The 18,320-nt window shown below is 48.1% G+C and overlaps 1 protein-coding gene across 1 annotated transcript; it reads left to right on the top strand.

Annotated features, from left to right (window-relative positions):
* The first annotated feature begins 1,998 nt into the window (after positions 1-1,998).
* On the top strand, positions 1,999-16,328 carry HAGH (hydroxyacylglutathione hydrolase). The gene is made up of 10 exons (XM_069734617.1): positions 1,999-2,151; positions 7,260-7,447; positions 7,957-8,021; positions 8,849-8,966; positions 9,092-9,200; positions 9,315-9,418; positions 9,500-9,601; positions 11,788-11,867; positions 12,156-12,240; positions 16,059-16,328. The coding sequence occupies exons 1-10, from the start codon at positions 2,079-2,081 to the stop codon at positions 16,077-16,079; spliced, it is 945 nt and encodes a 314-aa protein (XP_069590718.1). The 5' UTR covers positions 1,999-2,078; the 3' UTR covers positions 16,080-16,328.
* Positions 16,329-18,320: the final 1,992 nt, after the last annotated feature.

The raw sequence follows: 18,320 nt of genomic DNA, 5'->3' as shown, positions 1-18,320 counted from the left end.
AAGCCAGGAAACACTCAACAGTATACAAATCCAAGACCAGTACCCCCTGTATACAGAACTCTTGACCCGAACCCCTTCCCCTCATATATAGACCTCCATGACAGAAATTACACAGACCTGACACTGGCAGAGGCCAGGCCAAAACCCGCCTGCGTACGCTGGCAGAGGCCAGGCCAAAACCAGCCTGCGTACAGAGGCCAGGCCAAAACCCGCCTGCGTACGCCGGCAGAGGCCAGGCCAAAACCAGCCTGCGTACAGAGGCCAGGCCAAAACCCGCCTGCGTACGCCGGCAGAGGCCAGGCCAAAACCAGCCTGCGTACAGAGGCCAGGCCAAAACCCGCCTGCGTACGCCGGCAGAGGCCAGGCCAAAACCCGCCTGCGTACGCCGGCAGAGGCCAGGCCAAAACCCACCTGCGCACGCCGGCAGAGGCCAGGCCAAAGCCCGCCTGCGTACAGAGGCCAGGCCAAAACCCGCCTGCGTACAGAGGCCAGGCCAAAACCCGCCTGCGTACGCCGGCAGAGGCCAGGCCAAAACCCGCCTGCGTACAGAGGCCAGGCCAAAACCCACCTGCGCATGCTGGCAGAGGCCAGGCCAAAACCCACCTGCGCATGCTGGCAGAGGCCAGGCCAAAACCCGCCTGCGTACGCCGGCAGAGGCCAGGCCAAAACCCACCTGCGCATGCTGGCAGAGGCCAGGCCAAAACCCGCCTGCGTACGCCGGCAGAGGCCAGGCCAAAACCCACCTGCGCACGCCGGCAGAGGCCAGGCCAAAACCCGCCTGTGTACCTGCAGATCCCAGAGGAAAACTCACCCGTACACAGACAGAGGCCAGACAAGACCCCTTCATACAGACAGAACCCAAAACCAGACTAGAACCCCTGTATGCAGACAGACCCCAGACCAAGCCCCCTACATCCAGACAGAGCGCAGACCCGTCTGTGTGTCCAGCCATAAAGGAGGGAGGGTGGTTGTGGATCAGGTGTCAGCAGAGGGCGCTGCTTATCCCTGCTCCCTGCCAGCAGCACTACTGAGATATTCAGATAGCATGCCTCTCAGTAGTGCAGCCTCAGGCTCTGGGCCTGTAACTTCAATGGCTTATATCTCAGCCTAGAAGCAAAATATTAATAAACAGTTTTCACATTCTAAAAGGGCCTGTACCAGAGAATGCTGGGAGTTGTAGTTTTGCAATACTTACAGAAGTTGGGTTGTTAGAGCCCACTCCTTCCTGCAGCAGTCTGGTATCTCACATTTAATTGAGGGAAGTGATAAAAAATAAAATAGCAGCTGCAGACTAAGTCCCAGAATGCTTTGCAGTTGAGCCCGGTCTATGTAGAGTGTGTCAATTCCTAATATGCCCACTAGAGGGAGCTCATTGATACCCCATAGGCATTCTGCAGCGTCTCCAACCAATCATGTGACGTCACCAACGACCCTCCCCACCCCTGCCCAATCATAGGACGCCCAAAATACCAGCGTGCAACTATGGTGCTGTCCGGTGGTCTCTCCTCCCTCTTTGCCTTTCCCAGACGTGGCCTCCGCACTTTGGTCGCTCCATCCTGGGTTACATACAGGTATTCTGCCACTTTGACAGCAGAAAAGGCAAAGAGAAAGCTGATTGGTTCACACAGTATCAACGCCCTCCGCTTTTATTGGTTCGTTGTGCCCAACCCTTAACACACCATCCGCCATCTTTAATAATGGCAGTTTCCAGTTCACCCTTCTCCCAATATAACAAGTATTCGTTGTTGTAACGAGGACCTCAGTCACGTGCCAGTGCAGCGTTGTCATGGCGCCTCTTATGGGCAGAAAATAACGCTACTACTTTCGAAGGCATTTTCCATCAACGTCAATGGCTGCCTGCTCATCCTGACTACTGCTTTTTAATTGGTCACTGGTCTGTCAGTGTCTGTTCACGATTGGCTGCTCTGTTTTGGACGTGCTTGCGTCACACGTTGGTTGGCGGCGTCGGCTGGTTGGCGTGGCGCCGTGCTGAGCGCTGATTGGCTGCCTGTCAGCAGGTAGTGGTGCGCGGCCCTGCCCTGCAGTGAGTGAACTGTGCGGCCAGCCCCCTCAGCAGGATGATGTTTGGGTGCAGGAGGAGGCTGTGGTGCGCACTGTCCTTCCTGGGAGCTGCGGCTGGCTGCAGAGTGGGTATGTGGGCACAGAGAGGGCAGCACGTCCAGCCTGGGCTTGGAATGTATGGAGAGCTGGGCATTAGAATAGCTCCACTGTGCTGGGAGTTGTGGTCCTGTGCTGGGCCTGGGGGATGTGTCTACTCACTGACAGCAAGCAGTGGTATTGCAAATAGTGGGAGGTTGATAACTTTAGGTAGTTGTCACATGACCATAACGAATAAAAAGGGTAGAAATTGGCCTAAAAGGTGGTCGGGCTATGCGGCCATGACATTACTGAGGCTGTGCTGGAGCGCTGCGGCGCGCAGACGACTGCGGTACATAATGGGCCCTGTGTCAGAAAGCGGTGCCAAAGGGGGTCTCCGTGACCAAAGGCTCCGTCCTATATGGCTAACACGTTAATTGCCCCTTTAAAAGCAGAAAAAAAATCAGGCCTCCATGTTCTCAAAATAAACCAGTGGTAAACTCCCCTTCCTGCGCCGCCCGTGCGGATCCGGTGTGGCTCGGGCAGTGATGCCTGCTCTTGTTTCCGATTCTCACCTATCCTGCACGCTGTCAAATGAGGAGCGCCTGCTAGAACCACTTCTTACAGCTATGCAGAGTGCAGCACCAGAGACAAGTTTATCAGCTACAGCGCTCTGCATAGGCAGCAACCAAGATGCCAGGAGCCAAGCAATTAATGAATGGAAACTATTGAATCACGAGCCTAGCACTGCACGCACCGCGGCACTGTCTCACCACTCAGAGCCGCTTACGTTTTGTCCACAGGTTACAAAATATTTGCCGTTTTTGCTTATTGTTCAAAGTCTCCCTATATGTGACCATATTTCCATGTCTCCCTATATATGCCCATTTTCCCGTGTCTCCCTATATGTGCCCATTTTCCCGTGTCTTCCTATATATGCCCATTTTCCTGTATCGCCCTATATGTGCCCATTTTCCTGTATCGTCCTATATACACCCATTTTCCCGTGTCTCCCTATATGTGCCCATTTTCCTGTATCGTCCTATATATGCCCATTTTCCCGTGTCTCCCTATATGTGCCCATTTTCCTGTGTCTTCCTATATATGCCCATTTTCCTGTATCGTCCCATATATGCCCATTTTCCCGTGTCTCCCTATATGTGCCCATTTTCCTGTGTCTTCCTATATGTGCCCATTTTCCTGTATCGTCCCATATATGCCCATTTTCCCGTGTCTCCCTATATGTGCGCATTTTCCTGTATCGTCCTATATATGCCCATTTTCCCGTGTCTCCCTATATGTGTGCATTTTCCTGTATCGTCCCATATATGCCCATTTTCCTGTATCGCCCCCAAATATATACGCCCATTTTCCCATGTCTCCCTATATATGCCCATTTTCCTGTATCGCCCCCAAATATATACGCCCATTTTCCCGTGTCTCCCTATATACGCCCATTTTCCCATGTCTCCCTATATATGCCCATTTTCCTGTATCGCCCCCAAATATATACGCCCATTTTCCCGTGTCTCCCTATATGTGCCCATTTTCCTGTATCGCCCTATATATATGCCCATTTTCCTGTATCGCCCTATATGTGCCCATTTTCCTGTATCGCCCTATATATATGCCCATTTTCCTGTATCGCCCTATATGTGCCCATTTTCCTGTATCGCCCTATATGTTCCCATTTTTCTGTATCGCCCTATATACACCCATTTTCCCATGTCTCCCTATATGTGCCCATTTTCCTGTATCGTCCTATATATGCCCATTTTCCCGTGTCTCCCTATATGTGCCCATTTTCCTGTGTCTTCCTATATATGCCCATTTTCCTGTATCGCCCTATATGTGCCCATTTTCCTGTATCGTCCCATATATGCCCATTTTCCCGTGTCTCCCTATATGTGCGCATTTTCCTGTATCGTCCTATATATGCCCATTTTCCCGTGTCTCCCTATATGTGTGCATTTTCCTGTATCGTCCCATATATGCCCATTTTCCTGTATCGCCCCCAAATATATACGCCCATTTTCCCATGTCTCCCTATATATGCCCATTTTCCTGTATCGCCCCCAAATATATACGCCCATTTTCCCGTGTCTCCCTATATACGCCCATTTTCCCATGTCTCCCTATATATGCCCATTTTCCTGTATCGCCCTATATACGCCCATTTTCCTGTATCGCCCCCAAATATATACGCCCATTTTCCCGTGTCTCCCTATATGTGCCCATTTTCCTGTATCGCCCTATATATATGCCCATTTTCCTGTATCGCCCTATATGTGCCCATTTTCCTGTATCGCCCTATATGTTCCCATTTTTCTGTATCGCCCTATATGTGCCCATTTTCCTGTATCGCCCTATATGTGCCCATTTTCCTGTATCGCCCTATATGTTCCCATTTTTCTGTATCGCCCTATATGTGCCCATTATCCTGTGTCGCCCTATATGTGCCCATTTTCCCATGTTATCATTTATGTGGCCATTTTCTCTTTTTCATGATTTCCCCTTTTTTGTCACCATATTTGTGCCTCTTTTTCGATGTTGCCTGGCAAGTCCCCATTTCCCACGTCCCTTGGTTCCCAGCGTTGCAGGTTGTACTCCTGTGAGATGACACGAGGGTCCTGTGGCTGCTGACAATCACCGCGAGCACCGTGTGTGCGGCACATTCATCAAACTGATTTCGCCAGAATTCTGCCATAAAATTGAAATATTGCAGAATTTTTGGGAAAGTTGCATGAAAGGTTTGTGCCTTTTGGTGTTTTTAAAAGTTCCCATCCAGATTCACCCACTTTTTGAAAAGTGAGGGAGGTTTCGCCAAGAGGGAGGCGCTGAGAGCGGGCGACAGATTCATCGTTTTTGCCACTAAAGTTCGGTAAATGACAACGCGCTGAGCGCCTGTAACTTTCGCCCGTTGGGGAGTTTGGCGCTTCTCTGGGGGACGTAATGCGTCGTTATAAATCGTGGGCGCTGTCAGTGTCCTGCTGCTGCAGCAGTGCAGGGGATGAAACAGTTTTACCAGCAGTCCTATGTAAAATAAGAGCATTGTGGTGATATCGTAGCATTCATGTATTGTGGGACCTGATAGGTGCCGGATTATCGGACAGCCATAGAAAAAATATGTAAAAAAAAAAAAAAAAGGAATGGTAGAAAACTTTCGAGAAAAACAGAAATAATGCAAATTTACGAAATATTTACCGCTTTATTTTTTCTCCTGTTGGTTCCTTCCACATTGTCAGTTTCCTCCTTGTGTAACACTTCTGTGCTGGTAAAAGTGCCGGACTATCAAATACTGGTATCAAATGCCAGATTAAAGGATTGTCGCAGCAAACTCTGCTCTGCTACATCTGTGCATGTAACTTGTGTTTGGGCCCAGAGTACAGTGGAGCCGAGCTGTCACCATGACGGGGCGTTTTCTGCTACAAGCAGCCAAGCGACCTTTGTGCCCGCGCCGTCACCCTGCAAACGTTCCAGTTCTACAACTCTGTGTTTCGGTTTGTCAACAATTTCAAGATCTTCTTGCTGCCGGGAAAGAAGAAGATTATTGTTTACATTCCAAGACTAAAAACAATCTGCCGTAACCTAAAACTTCTCATAGCTGAGGTTTTGTTACAGTTGAATCCTATCCAGCCACCAAAACAGTGAGGGATCCAGCTGATACATTGTCCCTTACTATGAGGATAGGAAAATTGCCAATTTTCCTATGTTCTCATTTATGGGCCCATTTTTCTTTATTTCCATGCATGTGCCCATTTTGCTATTTTCCATACATGTGATCATTTTCCTATTTTTCTACATATGTGCCCATTTCCCATTGTCGAAATATATGTGCCCATTTTCTTTTTTTCCCATATATGTGTCCATTTCTTGTGTTACCATATGTGCCCAATTTCATGTGTTGCCATATGTGCCCATTTTTCTATTTCCCATATGTTTGCTCATTCTTCTATGCTGCTCATAAATAGGCACATTTTCCATTTATGTGCCCTTTTTCCTTTGCCTCCTTATGTGTGCCCTTTTTCCTTTGCCTCCTTATGTGTGCCCTTTTTCCTTTGCCTCCTTATGTGTGCCCTTTTTCCTTTGCCTCCTTATGTGTGCCCTTTTTCCTTTGCCTCCTTATGTGTGCCCTTTTTCCTTTGCCTCCTTATGTGTGCCCTTTTTCCTTTGCCTCCTTATGTGTGCCCTTTTTCCTTTGCCTCCTTATGTGTGCCCTTTTTCCTTTGCCTCCTTATGTGTGCTCTTTTTCCTTTGCCTCCTTATGTGTGCCCATTTTCCTTTGCCTCCTTATGTGTGCCCTTTTTCCTTTGCCTCCTTATGTGTGCCCTTTTTCCTTTGCCTCCTTATGTGTGCCCTTTTTCCTTTGCCTCCTTATGTGTGCCCATTTTCCTTTGCCTCCTTATGTGTGCCCTTTTTCCTTTGCCTCCTTATGTGTGCCCATTTTCCTTTGCCTCCTTATGTGTGCCCTTTTTCCTTTGCCTCCTTATGTGTGCCCATTTTCCTTTGCCTCCTTATGTGTGCCCTTTTTCCTTTGCCTCCTTATGTGTGCCCTTTTTCCTATTTCCCATATATGTGCCCATTTTTCTATGCTGTGTATAAATAGTCACATTTTCTATATAGGTGCCCATTTTCTATGTTGCCATGTAAGTGCCCATTTTTCATTTGTAACCTTTAGCTTGGAGAACCATTTTCCAGTTTGTTACTTACCTCTTTCTTTCAGTTTCTGGGGCAGTAAGTAGCTCTCTGGCACATGGTATTGCCAGCCCTATTGGCTCTTACAGGTCACCCGGTCACACAAAGCTCCTCTCCCTGTCTCAGCTCTACTGTTCGTGCAGACGTGAACTGGTACCAGTGACGCAGCGTAAACCAGGCTCGCTCTGCTGAGACCAATGGCAACCTTTCCTTGAACACCTGGATATACACCTGTGCTGTATGTCTGTGGTGGGCATCATCACTGACCCCGCTGTAAACCCGTTCCATCAGCCAAAACAGAGAAAAGGAAAAATGTGCTGACAGCGTGGATGAAATCCACCGGTCACTGCCCCATCTGTGCGGAGGGGCCACACATGGGCCGCGCTGGATTATTCCATTAGATCTCTGACTGTATCTGCTGAATTAGGATTATAATCGCAGATCCTTCTCTTCTTCTCGCCATCCAGGCTTTGCTCGATTAGGGACCAGCAACATCCAAAAGGCACAGGAGTCTGAATTCCGAAAGACCAAACTGGTTGACCAGAGAATCATGAAGATTGAGCTCCTTCCAGCCCTCACGGACAACTATATGTACCTCCTGATTGACGAGGAGACCAAGGAGGCTGCCATTGTGGACCCTGTGCAGCCACAAAAGGTAAAGAGTGGGGTTTATCCATAGACAGAGCAGAGCCGTCACCCTCAGAACGCAGTGATCAGTAAGGAAGGAAGTAGCTAACTTCTCCTTCTTCTTCTTCTTCTCCTTCTACTGAGCAGTGCAGATGTAAATCCAGCTTTGGAGTGAGTGAGATAAAACACTTACTAAAAAGCAGCAGCACAGGTCTGTGTGTCCCTTTGTCCGTTCCTCTCCTCACACCACCAATTTGCCAATAGGCAGGTATAATCTGACTCCTCAGTGAGCTGGCAGTCTTGTCTTGTCTTAACCAAGATTGATTTGAGCTTTTTTCAAAGTGAATGATGAGTTTAGAAGGCATGGGAGGAGGGGAAGTGGCTGATAAGTGGAGAAAGAATCATTATAATAAATATTATAATCCGTCCTGCAAATCAAAGCGATTTTGGCCCTTTTGCTTGGGCACCATGGCTACGGTTTTTCTTGTAAGTCAGTGACCTGCAATTCTAATTAAGATTTCTTTGTTCCTTTTATAGGTCGTTGAAGCAGTGAAGAAACACGGCGTGAACCTCACATCGGTCCTGACGACGCACCATCACTGGTAGAGTGTTCCTCAGTGTACTGGTTTGATTACTTCAGCACAGGGTTGTATCTTTAAGGGGTGCAGACACCACAGGCCGACATATGAAGGATATGAGAGATCGTTGTGTCATGCATTGCACCACCAGTACTTGCCACAAATTCCTGCAGCTCCTTTAATGTTGCTGGAGGGCTCTTGGCAGTCTCCTTTTTTCTTGACTTTTCAGCCGTTTTTTCCGACATCTCGTTCTTGGTAATGTCACTGTTGTGCCAAATTTAAGCCACTTTTTGATGACATCTTCACATTGATTTATGCCTTGGACATTTTTTGTGCCCTTCTCCTGGCTGATAACTTTCAATGATAAAACCCCTTTGCTGTGTTGTCAGCTGTTGACTTACCAGGGATTTTGCTGAAAAAATGCAACTGAATCCTAGATCAGCTAAACTTTCTATGGGTTTAATCAGGATCCCTGTAAATTATGGCGGCCGTGCACTGACTACTATGTAACATGAGGATAAATGTGATCGACCAACTCTGAACACCACCACTTCCCAATTATAAGAGGGTGCTAACACTTATGTAGCCACATTTTATTTTCCCACTCAAAATGATTTCAGTTCTTTTCTTAACCGATTTGTTCAGATTATTGGCAACTTTAAAGGTGGAAAAAAGTTCTGAAATTATTTTCTTAGTATGATTTTTTTTTTTTTTTTTAACATGAAAACCTGCCATTTCAACAGGGGTGTGTAGACTTTTTATATTCGCTGTATGGAACAGAGTTCATCTAATATACATTAATAATCCCAGAAGGTTTTAACACACATTTATCATATATTGTATGTCTACAGGGACCATGCCGGAGGAAATGAGAAACTTGTCAAAATGGTTTCTGGGTTAAAAGTCTACGGAGGAGACAGCAGGGTTGGAGCGTTAACCCAGACGGTGTCCCATCTCACAACGTTTCAGGTGAGGTCCTTCTTGAGCAGCTTCTCCATACTCTGCTCGGTGCACTCTGCTCGGTGCACTCTGCTCGGTGCACTCTTGTCTGTATACTGTGCTCTATGTAATTATTTCTTCTCGTATGTCATCAGGTGGGGTCTCTTCAGGTAAAGTGTCTTTACACCCCGTGTCACACTTCTGGGCATATCTGCTACTACGTGACGAAGCCTAACAGCTCCGAGCCCCCTGCTGTATTTACAGGTGGGCATTTAGGACCAGGGGCTCGGTGGGCCTGCACTTAATATACCGTCCATGGGTCCTGTGACCACATCTCTGACTTCTCTACTTTTCACATCTCCTTCACTCTTCTCCTAGGGGACACCCTCTTTGTGGCTGGTTGTGGGAAATTCTTTGAAGGGACGGCGGAGGAGATGTACCAGGCTCTGATCGAAATATTGGGGCGTCTTCCTCCAGAAACTGTAATGACTCATTGGCTGTTATTTTTCTAGACCCGTTAGAACTTTCTTCCGTGATGGATCTGTTCTCTCCTCCTCTTATAGAGAGTCTACTGTGGACACGAATATACAATCAACAACCTGAAGTTTGCCCGTCACGTGGAGCCCAACAATGAGGCCATCAAACAGAAGCTCGCATGGGCCAAAGTAAGGCGGACAGAGATTTCTAGCCCTTACCGACCACTGGAGTGTTATGTCCTCCTTATCTGTAGTAAACATAAAGTGCGTCCGTTCTTTCACATAAAACCTATAGAATCTTCTTATTCCCCCACAACAAGGTAAAAACTGCTTTTGTGCACAAGTCACCCAGTATATCCAGAAACTGTCCCAATTATCACCCTGTAACTTGCCAGTCGCTCCTTTTTAAGTGGGTGGTTCCTCTTCAACTGAATTCTGCCAGCACTATAAGAGCTGGAACGTCCTTTCCCTTCCCAGCATGCTTTCCTTCTGTCACTATCCAATAACTTCCCTGTCCTAAACTGAAAGCCCACCGTCCTGTTATGCCTGTTTGACAGAGGAGAGTAGGAGCAGAGAGATAAGACCCTCTCCAACTTCTTGTAGAGTGACAAAGATCAGCTCCACTTTCTTGTAGACAAAACCACCCTCGCTTCCTGTAGAGCAACCAATACCCGCCCCCGCTGGGTGAAGAGCGACCGAGACTATCCCCTGCTGGCTGTAGAGCGACCAAGACCTATCCCCTGCTGGCTGTAGAGCGACCAAGACCTGCCCCCTTGCTGTCTGTAGAGCGACCATGACCCGCCCCCGCTGTCTGTAGAGCGACCATGACCCGCCCCCGCTGTCTGTAGAGCGACCATGACCCGCCCCCGCTGTCTGTAGAGCGACCATGACCCGCCCCCGCTGTCTGTAGAGCGACCATGACCCGCCCCCGCTGTCTGTAGAGCGACCATGACCCGCCCCCGCTGTCTGTAGAGCGACCATGACCCGCCCCCGCTGTCTGTAGAGCGACCATGACCCGCCCCCGCTGTCTGTAGAGCGACCATGACCCGCCCCCGCTGTCTGTAGAGCGACAATGACCCGCCCCCGCTGTCTGTAGAGCGACCATAACCCGCCCCCGCTGTCTGTAGAGCGACGTAGACCCGCCCCCGCTGGCTGTAGAGCGACGTAGACCCGCCCCCGCTGGCTGTAGAGCGACGTAGACCCGCCCCCGCTGTCTGTAGAGCGACGTAGACCCGCCCCCGCTGTCTGTAGAGCGACGTAGACCCGCCCCCGCTGGCTGTAGAGCGACCATAACCCGCCCCCGCTGTCTGTAGAGCGACGTAGACCCGCCCCCGCTGGCTGTAGAGCGACGTAGACCCGCCCCCGCTGTCTGTAGAGCGACGTAGACCCGCCCCCGCTGTCTGTAGAGCGACGTAGACCCGCCCCCGCTGTCTGTAGAGCGACGTAGACCCGCCCCCGCTGTCTGTAGAGCGACGTAGACCCGCCCCCGCTGTCTGTAGAGCGACGTAGACCCGCCCCCGCTGTCTGTAGAGCGACCATAACCCGCCCCCGCTGTCTGTAGAGCGACCATAACCCGCCCCCGCTGTCTGTAGAGCGACGTAGACCCGCCCCCGCTGTCTGTAGAGCGACGTAGACCCGCCCCCGCTGTCTGTAGAGCGACGTAGACCCGCCCCCGCTGTCTGTAGAGCGACGTAGACCCGCCCCCGCTGTCTGTAGAGCGACGTAGACCCGCCCCCGCTGTCTGTAGAGCGACGTAGACCCGCCCCCGCTGGCTGTAGAGCGACGTAGACCCGCCCCCGCTGGCTGTAGAGCGACGTAGACCCGCCCCCGTTGGCTGTAGAGCGACGGAGACCCGCCCCCGCTGTCCGTAGAGCGACGGAGACCCGCCCCCGCTGTCCGTAGAGCGACGGAGACCCGCCCCCGCTGTCCGTAGAGCGACGGAGACCCGCCCCCGCTGTCTGTTACAAGGAAGGCAGAACCTAATGGGGTCACATAGTGACCTTGACACAATAGTCCTCAAATGTCTAAACCGCCCTAGACTTACATGGTAGGAGGTAGTAATGTGAGGGTTGGGCAGTACCGAGTCTCCATCGCTGCTCCAACCCTGCCTAAAGGTTATCTAAGACAGACTGGTTACTACAGACTCATGGCCTGACAACCCTGTATAAAAATATATTATACTGGTTGCTAGGCAGTGTGTCCCTAGCAACCAAATTACTGGGCTTTATCTGAAAGCTTTATTGATACTGAACTTCCTGCAGAAACAGAGAGTATGAGCTCAGTGATAGTTACTCCCTGTGTTCTGGAAATGATCAGGTTGTCAGAATGTCTACTGCTCTCTATAAGAACCTGCTCTTGGTTATTTTACCTTTCAGGAGACGTACAATAATGGAGAACCCACCATCCCCTCCACTCTGTCTGAAGAGCTCACATTTAACCCTTTCATGAGGGTCAGGTAAGCGAAAATGCTTATTTAAAGGGATATTGCAGCAGAACTGCAACACTGTGTTTCAGAGCTCCAAACCCTCTGTATTGACAGTAATATGGTAGAATTCTGCTTACCTGCAGTCACCACTAGAGGGAGCTCACTGCATACTTTGCAGACATCTAACTCCATCAGCTCCCTCTAGTGGTGGATGCAGGAAGCATGAGTTAAACGCTTCCAGTTTTTGTCTTATTTGCAGAGGATTTTTTGCTATACACTGGTCTCCTGATTGTATTTTCTGTCCCCTCTTCCCCACAGGGAGAAGTCAGTGCAGCAGCACGCGGGGGCAGACAACCCCATCTCTACAATGGCCGCCATCCGCAAAGAGAAAGACAATTTTAAGGTGCCAAAAGACTGAATCCATCTCGGCAGCTCAACCTTCCAGACCACTTTTTTTTTTCGTTTGATTATCACGGGTCTGACACTCAATTGCTTCCCTTTGTCCTGTCTGACCGTCTCCCATAATTTTGCTTTCTCCAAAAATGGACTTTCCGAGTGCAAGTGAATGTGCGAAAAGGATGTTGTGTGAGCGTGCAGAGTCCGGTCAGCGAGCGCCGCTGACGTGTAGATCTAAAGCCGGCGAAGAATATGACCCTGTTCACACTGGCACCACAAAAGTCCCCGGATTCAATCTGCAGGGGGTTCTACAGTGGTTTGTGCCGCCCCCCGTGTGAACAGTCTAAACAAAAAATTGTCAAGGTGTTTTTATTTATTTAGGTGATGATATGGCATTGCTGTGTCAGACATTTAGACGTCCCGGGTAGAATCGCCTGAAATGAGTCAGGTGTCATGGCCGCAGTCAGACGCCATGATAACACCAGGCTAGGAGGTGTAATGGCCCCCAAAAAAATCCTCCAATAGGGGACTGTAAGGAAGAGAAAGCTATATGTTCAGCTCATCCTTCTGAAGAGGAGTCACCCAACACCTACAGGCCCATAGAGAATTATTGGAGGGGCGCTCAGACTTACGCACTGCCGCCAGTGCCCCATCACAGATACAACATTTCTCATTCTGCCAATTAGACACCCATTGATCTCTAAACAATCACCTATTCTGCGGATAGGGAATAACTGGTTTTCACCGGACAACCCCTTTAAGGTCTTGGTCCACTTTGGATATCCCTTTTCTTAGAAGGGTCCACGGATTATAAATATAATAATGATCACTGAGACACCAGTAACGCGGGAAACTAGTAATGCAGAAATCTAACAAGTCTTTAATTCTACCACAGCTCCCCTAAAGGGGAAAGAAAGTATTGCAGGATTCCCATTGAAATCAGTTGACTGTCCGTGTAATATGTGGAAATGTCGGGTCCTCCAGATCAACAGACATTCGGATCTCTGCCATATTAACACAGATTTTCCCCTTTAATTGGGTGATTTAGTGCGTGCTGTTTCCTCCACGTGGCATTGTGTTACAGGAGCGTATGAGGGTAAAGATGGTGCAGTGGAGGCAGGCGTCAAGCACTAGTCTAAGTCACAAGGCAAGGGCTCTAAGACGTCTTAGGCTTCTTTCACACTAGCGTCGGAATCTCCCCGTCGCAATGTGTCGGGGAGAGATTCCGACGCTAGCGTTTGCTGCATTGCACAATGGGTGCAGCGGATGCATTTTTCCGATTGTAAGGTGGGGGCGGAGTTCCGGCCGCGCATGCGCGGTCGGAAAAAGCGGTCCGTCAGGAGCAAAAAACGGTACATGTAGCGTTTTTTTCTCCCGACGGTCCGTAAAAGCCCGACGCATCCGTCGCTTGACGGGTGCGACGTGTGGCAATCCGTCGCAAATGCGTCGTCAATGCAAGTCTATGGGGAAAAAACGCATCCTGCAAGCACTTTTGCAGGATGCGTTTTTTCTGCAAAACGACGCATTGTGACGGATTGCAGAAAACGCTAGTGTGAAAGTACCCTTAAAGTCACACAACATAGGATCGCAGCCATTGATGATGATGGTGGTCGCCCGCGATTCCTGCAGAGTTGGATACGACAACTTTGCGGTTCCTGATTTTTGACTCCTCATTCTCACCAGCAGCGGCTTCCATGTATGATTTGCTTTCCTAGAATATACAGTTGTCCCAAGGAGGGGGCTACAAGCCAGACCCCCCACCTCCAAGTCTGGAAAATCACTACCGGCCCACGTTGCACTTTTTAATGCCCATTTTTATGGAACGTGTGCTCTTCAGAAATGCAGAATATGTTCCATTTGTTGCAATAATCACTCGTGTGTATATAACGTGATAAAGACAGAAAATATATATATTTATCTCTATTAATGTGCCGGACTGCACCAAGGAGGGCAGCGCATCACTACATAAGCAAATATTAAGCGTATGCAGACTTTTGCAACAATTGGCGTTATCCAAAAAGAAGCCTCTTTGCTAAAAAGTCTTAAAAACCTCTTACCGTTTTGTGCCTTCAGAGCCTGTGCAGACAAATGTGTCCCCATGGTTACAGACTACAAACAAATCCTGCGTAGTCTGATCCTGTAGTCACCTGTTAATTTACTGCCGTCCGATCGCGATTACCAAGGACGCAGTTTGTAGTCTGTAAGTAGGGAAACCTAGAGGTCTGCATGGGGGCTGCAGACCTAAAACGGGAGGAGATTGTAAATCAAGACTGGTTGGCTGTTAATCTACATTCTGGATTCACTGGGCTGAAGGAATCCGTTTGCCACTGGTTCTCGAAGACATTGTTTCCTAGCTAAAAACCACCTGCCGTACACTGTAGGAGGGAGTGTAGACTTCATAATGGGGGTCTCTAACTAAAGCTTTGAGAGAAATAAAGATCCTCGCTCTCTCTGCACCTATTCATTACATTGTCGCCCATTTATGTTATTGAGCACATGTAATACCACATTCCACCAGCAGTGGTCACTGTGGCACAAATGAGAGGCTGCACGGAGGATCGTCAGCGATCGCTGCTGATTGGGTTTGGTTGGGAGGCCCCTGGTATCTACACGAGTCCAGTCTGCTGCTGAATGTAATGATCTGCTATCCAGCATAAGAAGGGTTAATCCCGTCGCGGTCTGGTTTGGACGATGCTGTGTAATAACATTGTAAAGTACCTTCTGCAATAAATCACACATCACAGTGACTCATGGAGTATCTAAGTGTATCCTGTGTGATACTGTTTGCTGAGCTGGTGTATCTAATCCTACCAGGACTGATACTGCCTGCTGAGCTGTGTATCTATTCCTATCGTGTGGTACTGTTTGCTGAGATGTGTATCTAATTCTATCCTGTGTGATACTCACTGCTGAACTGTGTATCTAAGCCTAGAATGTGTGGTACTGTTTTCTGAGCTGTGTATCTAATCCTACCATGAATGATTCTGTCTGCTGAGCCATGTATCTATTCCTATTAATTGGTACTGTCTACTGAGCTGTGTATCTAATCCTCTCCTGTGTGATACGGTCTGCTGAGCCATGTATCTAATCCTCTCCTGTGTGATACTGTCTACTGAGCTGTGTATCTAATCCTCTCCTGTGTGATACTGACTGCTGAGCTGTGTATCTAATCCTCTCCTGTGTGATACTGTCTACTGAGCTGTGTATCTAAGCCTATAATGTGTGGTACTGTTTTCTGAGCTGTGTATCTAATCCTACCATGAATGATACTGTCTGCTGAGTTGGTGTATCTAATTCTATCCTGTGTGATACTCACTGCTGAGCTGTGTATCTATTCCTATCGTGTGGTACTGTCTGGATAACTGGTCTATCTTATCCTATGTGATACTGTCTGCTGAGCTGGTGTATCCAAGCCTATTATGTGTGATACAGTTTGCTGGTGTATCTAAGCCTGCCTTCTACGATGCAGTCTGCTGAGTCGATGTATCTAAGCCTGTGTGTACTTCTTCCTGTAGAACATGAGTTGTGATACTTTGTGTATCTAAGTCGACAAGTGGGTTTCACTCTTTACACAGTATCTACCTTCACTGTGAACTTCCAGTCTCCTCCAGTCTGACATGGCTGATAACAGCGAGCATTAGATTACGATCAGCATCACAACAAATGGGGAGCTGGTAGGGATCAGGTTTGGGGTTGACGTGTGATCAGTTTGGTATCTGACTTCCACCTTCATTTCGGTAATAGCTCTCCAATCAATACCAATCAGCAAATCTCTTTTTCCTTTTTAATGGTGCCGCCCCTTTAACAATGAACCACGTTTTCCAGAGCTCTTCATCCCGGCTGTAGCTGGAGGACACCGAGGTTACTGGAAAAAGCCACAATATTTCCGAAGGAACGCAAATCAATGCACAATCAGGGAAAAAAAGGGAAGTGATCGAGCCGCTGTGATACGGGGGTGCAGATATAGAGACCCCGGACTGAAGGAGACATGATGCGTTTATGGACAAGACCCCTCATCCGGAGCTTCACATCCTGTTTCTGGAGATATTGCTGCGACTCTCTACATATATAATAAATATTATGCAATAACAAAAAGATTTTTTTAAAGTAGTATCCTATTTTTTAAATGACTCTTTCAGCCCTATTAGCATTTCACCACTAGGTGGCAGACTATGATCAGCATTGCACTGAGTGGAGTGTTAGAATAAATCAGTATAATAATTAGTGATGAGCGAGTATACTCGTTGCTGGGGTTTTCCTGAGCACGCTCGGGTGGTCTCCGAGTATAAAAGTGTTCGGAGATTAAGTTTTCATCGCCGCAGCTGAATGATTTAGAGCTGCTAGCCTGCCTGATTACATGTGGGGATTCCCTAGCAACCAGGCAACCCCCACATGTACTTATGCTGCCTAACAGATGTAAATCATTCAGCTGCGGCGATGAAAACTAAATCTCCGAGCGTGCTCTGGAAATCCCGAGCAACGAGTATACTCATCACTAATAATAATACAGGAGGTAACTCAGGATCAGTAATGTAATGTATGTACACAGTGACTGCACCAGCAGAATAGTGAGTGCAGCTCTGAGCTATAATACAGGATGTAACTCAGGAGGAGTAATGTAATTAATATACACAGTGACTGCACCAGCAGAATAGTGAGTGCAGCTCTGGGGTATAATACAGGATGTAACTCAGGATCAGTAATGTAATGTATGTACACAGTGACTGCACCAGCAGAATAGTGAGTGCAGCTCTGGAGTATAATACAGGAGGTAACTCCGGATCAGTAATGCAATATATGTATACAGTGACTGCACCAGCAGAATAGTGAGTGCAGCTCTGGGGTATAATACAGGATGTAACTCAGGATCAGTAATGTAATGTATGTACACAGTGACTGCACCAGCAGAATAGTGAGTGCAGCTCTGGGGTATAATACAGGGTGTAACTCAGGATCAGTAATGTAATGTATGTACACAGTGACTGCACCAGCAGAATAGTGAGTGCAGCTCTGGAGTATAATACAGGAGGTAACTCAGGATCAGTAATGTAATGTATGTACACAGTGACTGCACCAGCAGAATAGTGAGTGCAGCTCTGGGGTATAATACAGGATGTAACTCAGGATCAGTAATGTAATGTATGTACACAGTGACTGCACCAGCAGAATAGTGAGTGCAGCTCTGGGGTATAATACAGGAGGTAACTCCGGATCAGTAATGTAATGTATGTACACAGTGACTGCACTAGCAGAATAGCGAGTGCAGCTCTGGGGTATAATACAGGATGTAACTCAGGATCAGTAATGTAATATATGTACACAGTGACTGCACCAGCAGAATAGTGAGTGCAGCTCTGGAGTATAATACAGGAGGTAACTCAGTATCAGTAATGTAATGTATGTACACAGTGACTGCACCAGCAGAATAGTGAGTGCAGCTCTGGAGTATAATACAGGAGGTAACTCAGTATCAGTAATGTAATGTATGTACACAGTGACAGCACCAGCAGAATAGTGAGTGCAGCTCTGGAGTATAATACAGGATGTAACTCAGGATCAGTAATGTAATGTATGTACACAGTGACTGCACCAGCAGAATAGTGAGTGCAGCTCTGGGGTATAATACAGGATGTAACTCAGGATCAGTAATGCAATGTATGTACACCGTGACTGCACCAGCAGAATAGTGAGTGCAGCTCTGGGGTATAATACAGGAGGTAACTCAGGATCAGTAATGTAATGTGTGTACACAGTGACTCCACCAGCAGAATAGTGAGTGCAGCTCTGGGGTATAATACAGGAGGTAACTCAGGATCAGTAATGTAATATATGTACACAGTGACTGCACCAGCAGAATAGTGAGTGCAGCTCTGGGGTGTAATACAGGATGTAACTCAGGAGCAGTAATGTAATGCATGTACACAGTGACTGCACCAGCAGAATAGTGAGTGCAGCTCTGGAGTATAATACTGGATGTAACTCAGGATCAGTAATGTAATGTATGTACACAGTGACTGCACCAGCAGAATAGTGAGTGCAGCTCTGGGGTATAATACAGGAGGTAACTCAGGATCAGTAATGTAATGC

Source organism: Ranitomeya imitator, chromosome 7 (assembly GCF_032444005.1).
Source record: "Ranitomeya imitator isolate aRanImi1 chromosome 7, aRanImi1.pri, whole genome shotgun sequence".
In the NCBI taxonomy this organism is placed as follows: Eukaryota; Metazoa; Chordata; class Amphibia; order Anura; family Dendrobatidae; genus Ranitomeya; species Ranitomeya imitator.
The sequence above is the reverse complement of the archived record's forward strand: the minus strand, read 5'-3'. Positions and strand labels throughout refer to the sequence as shown.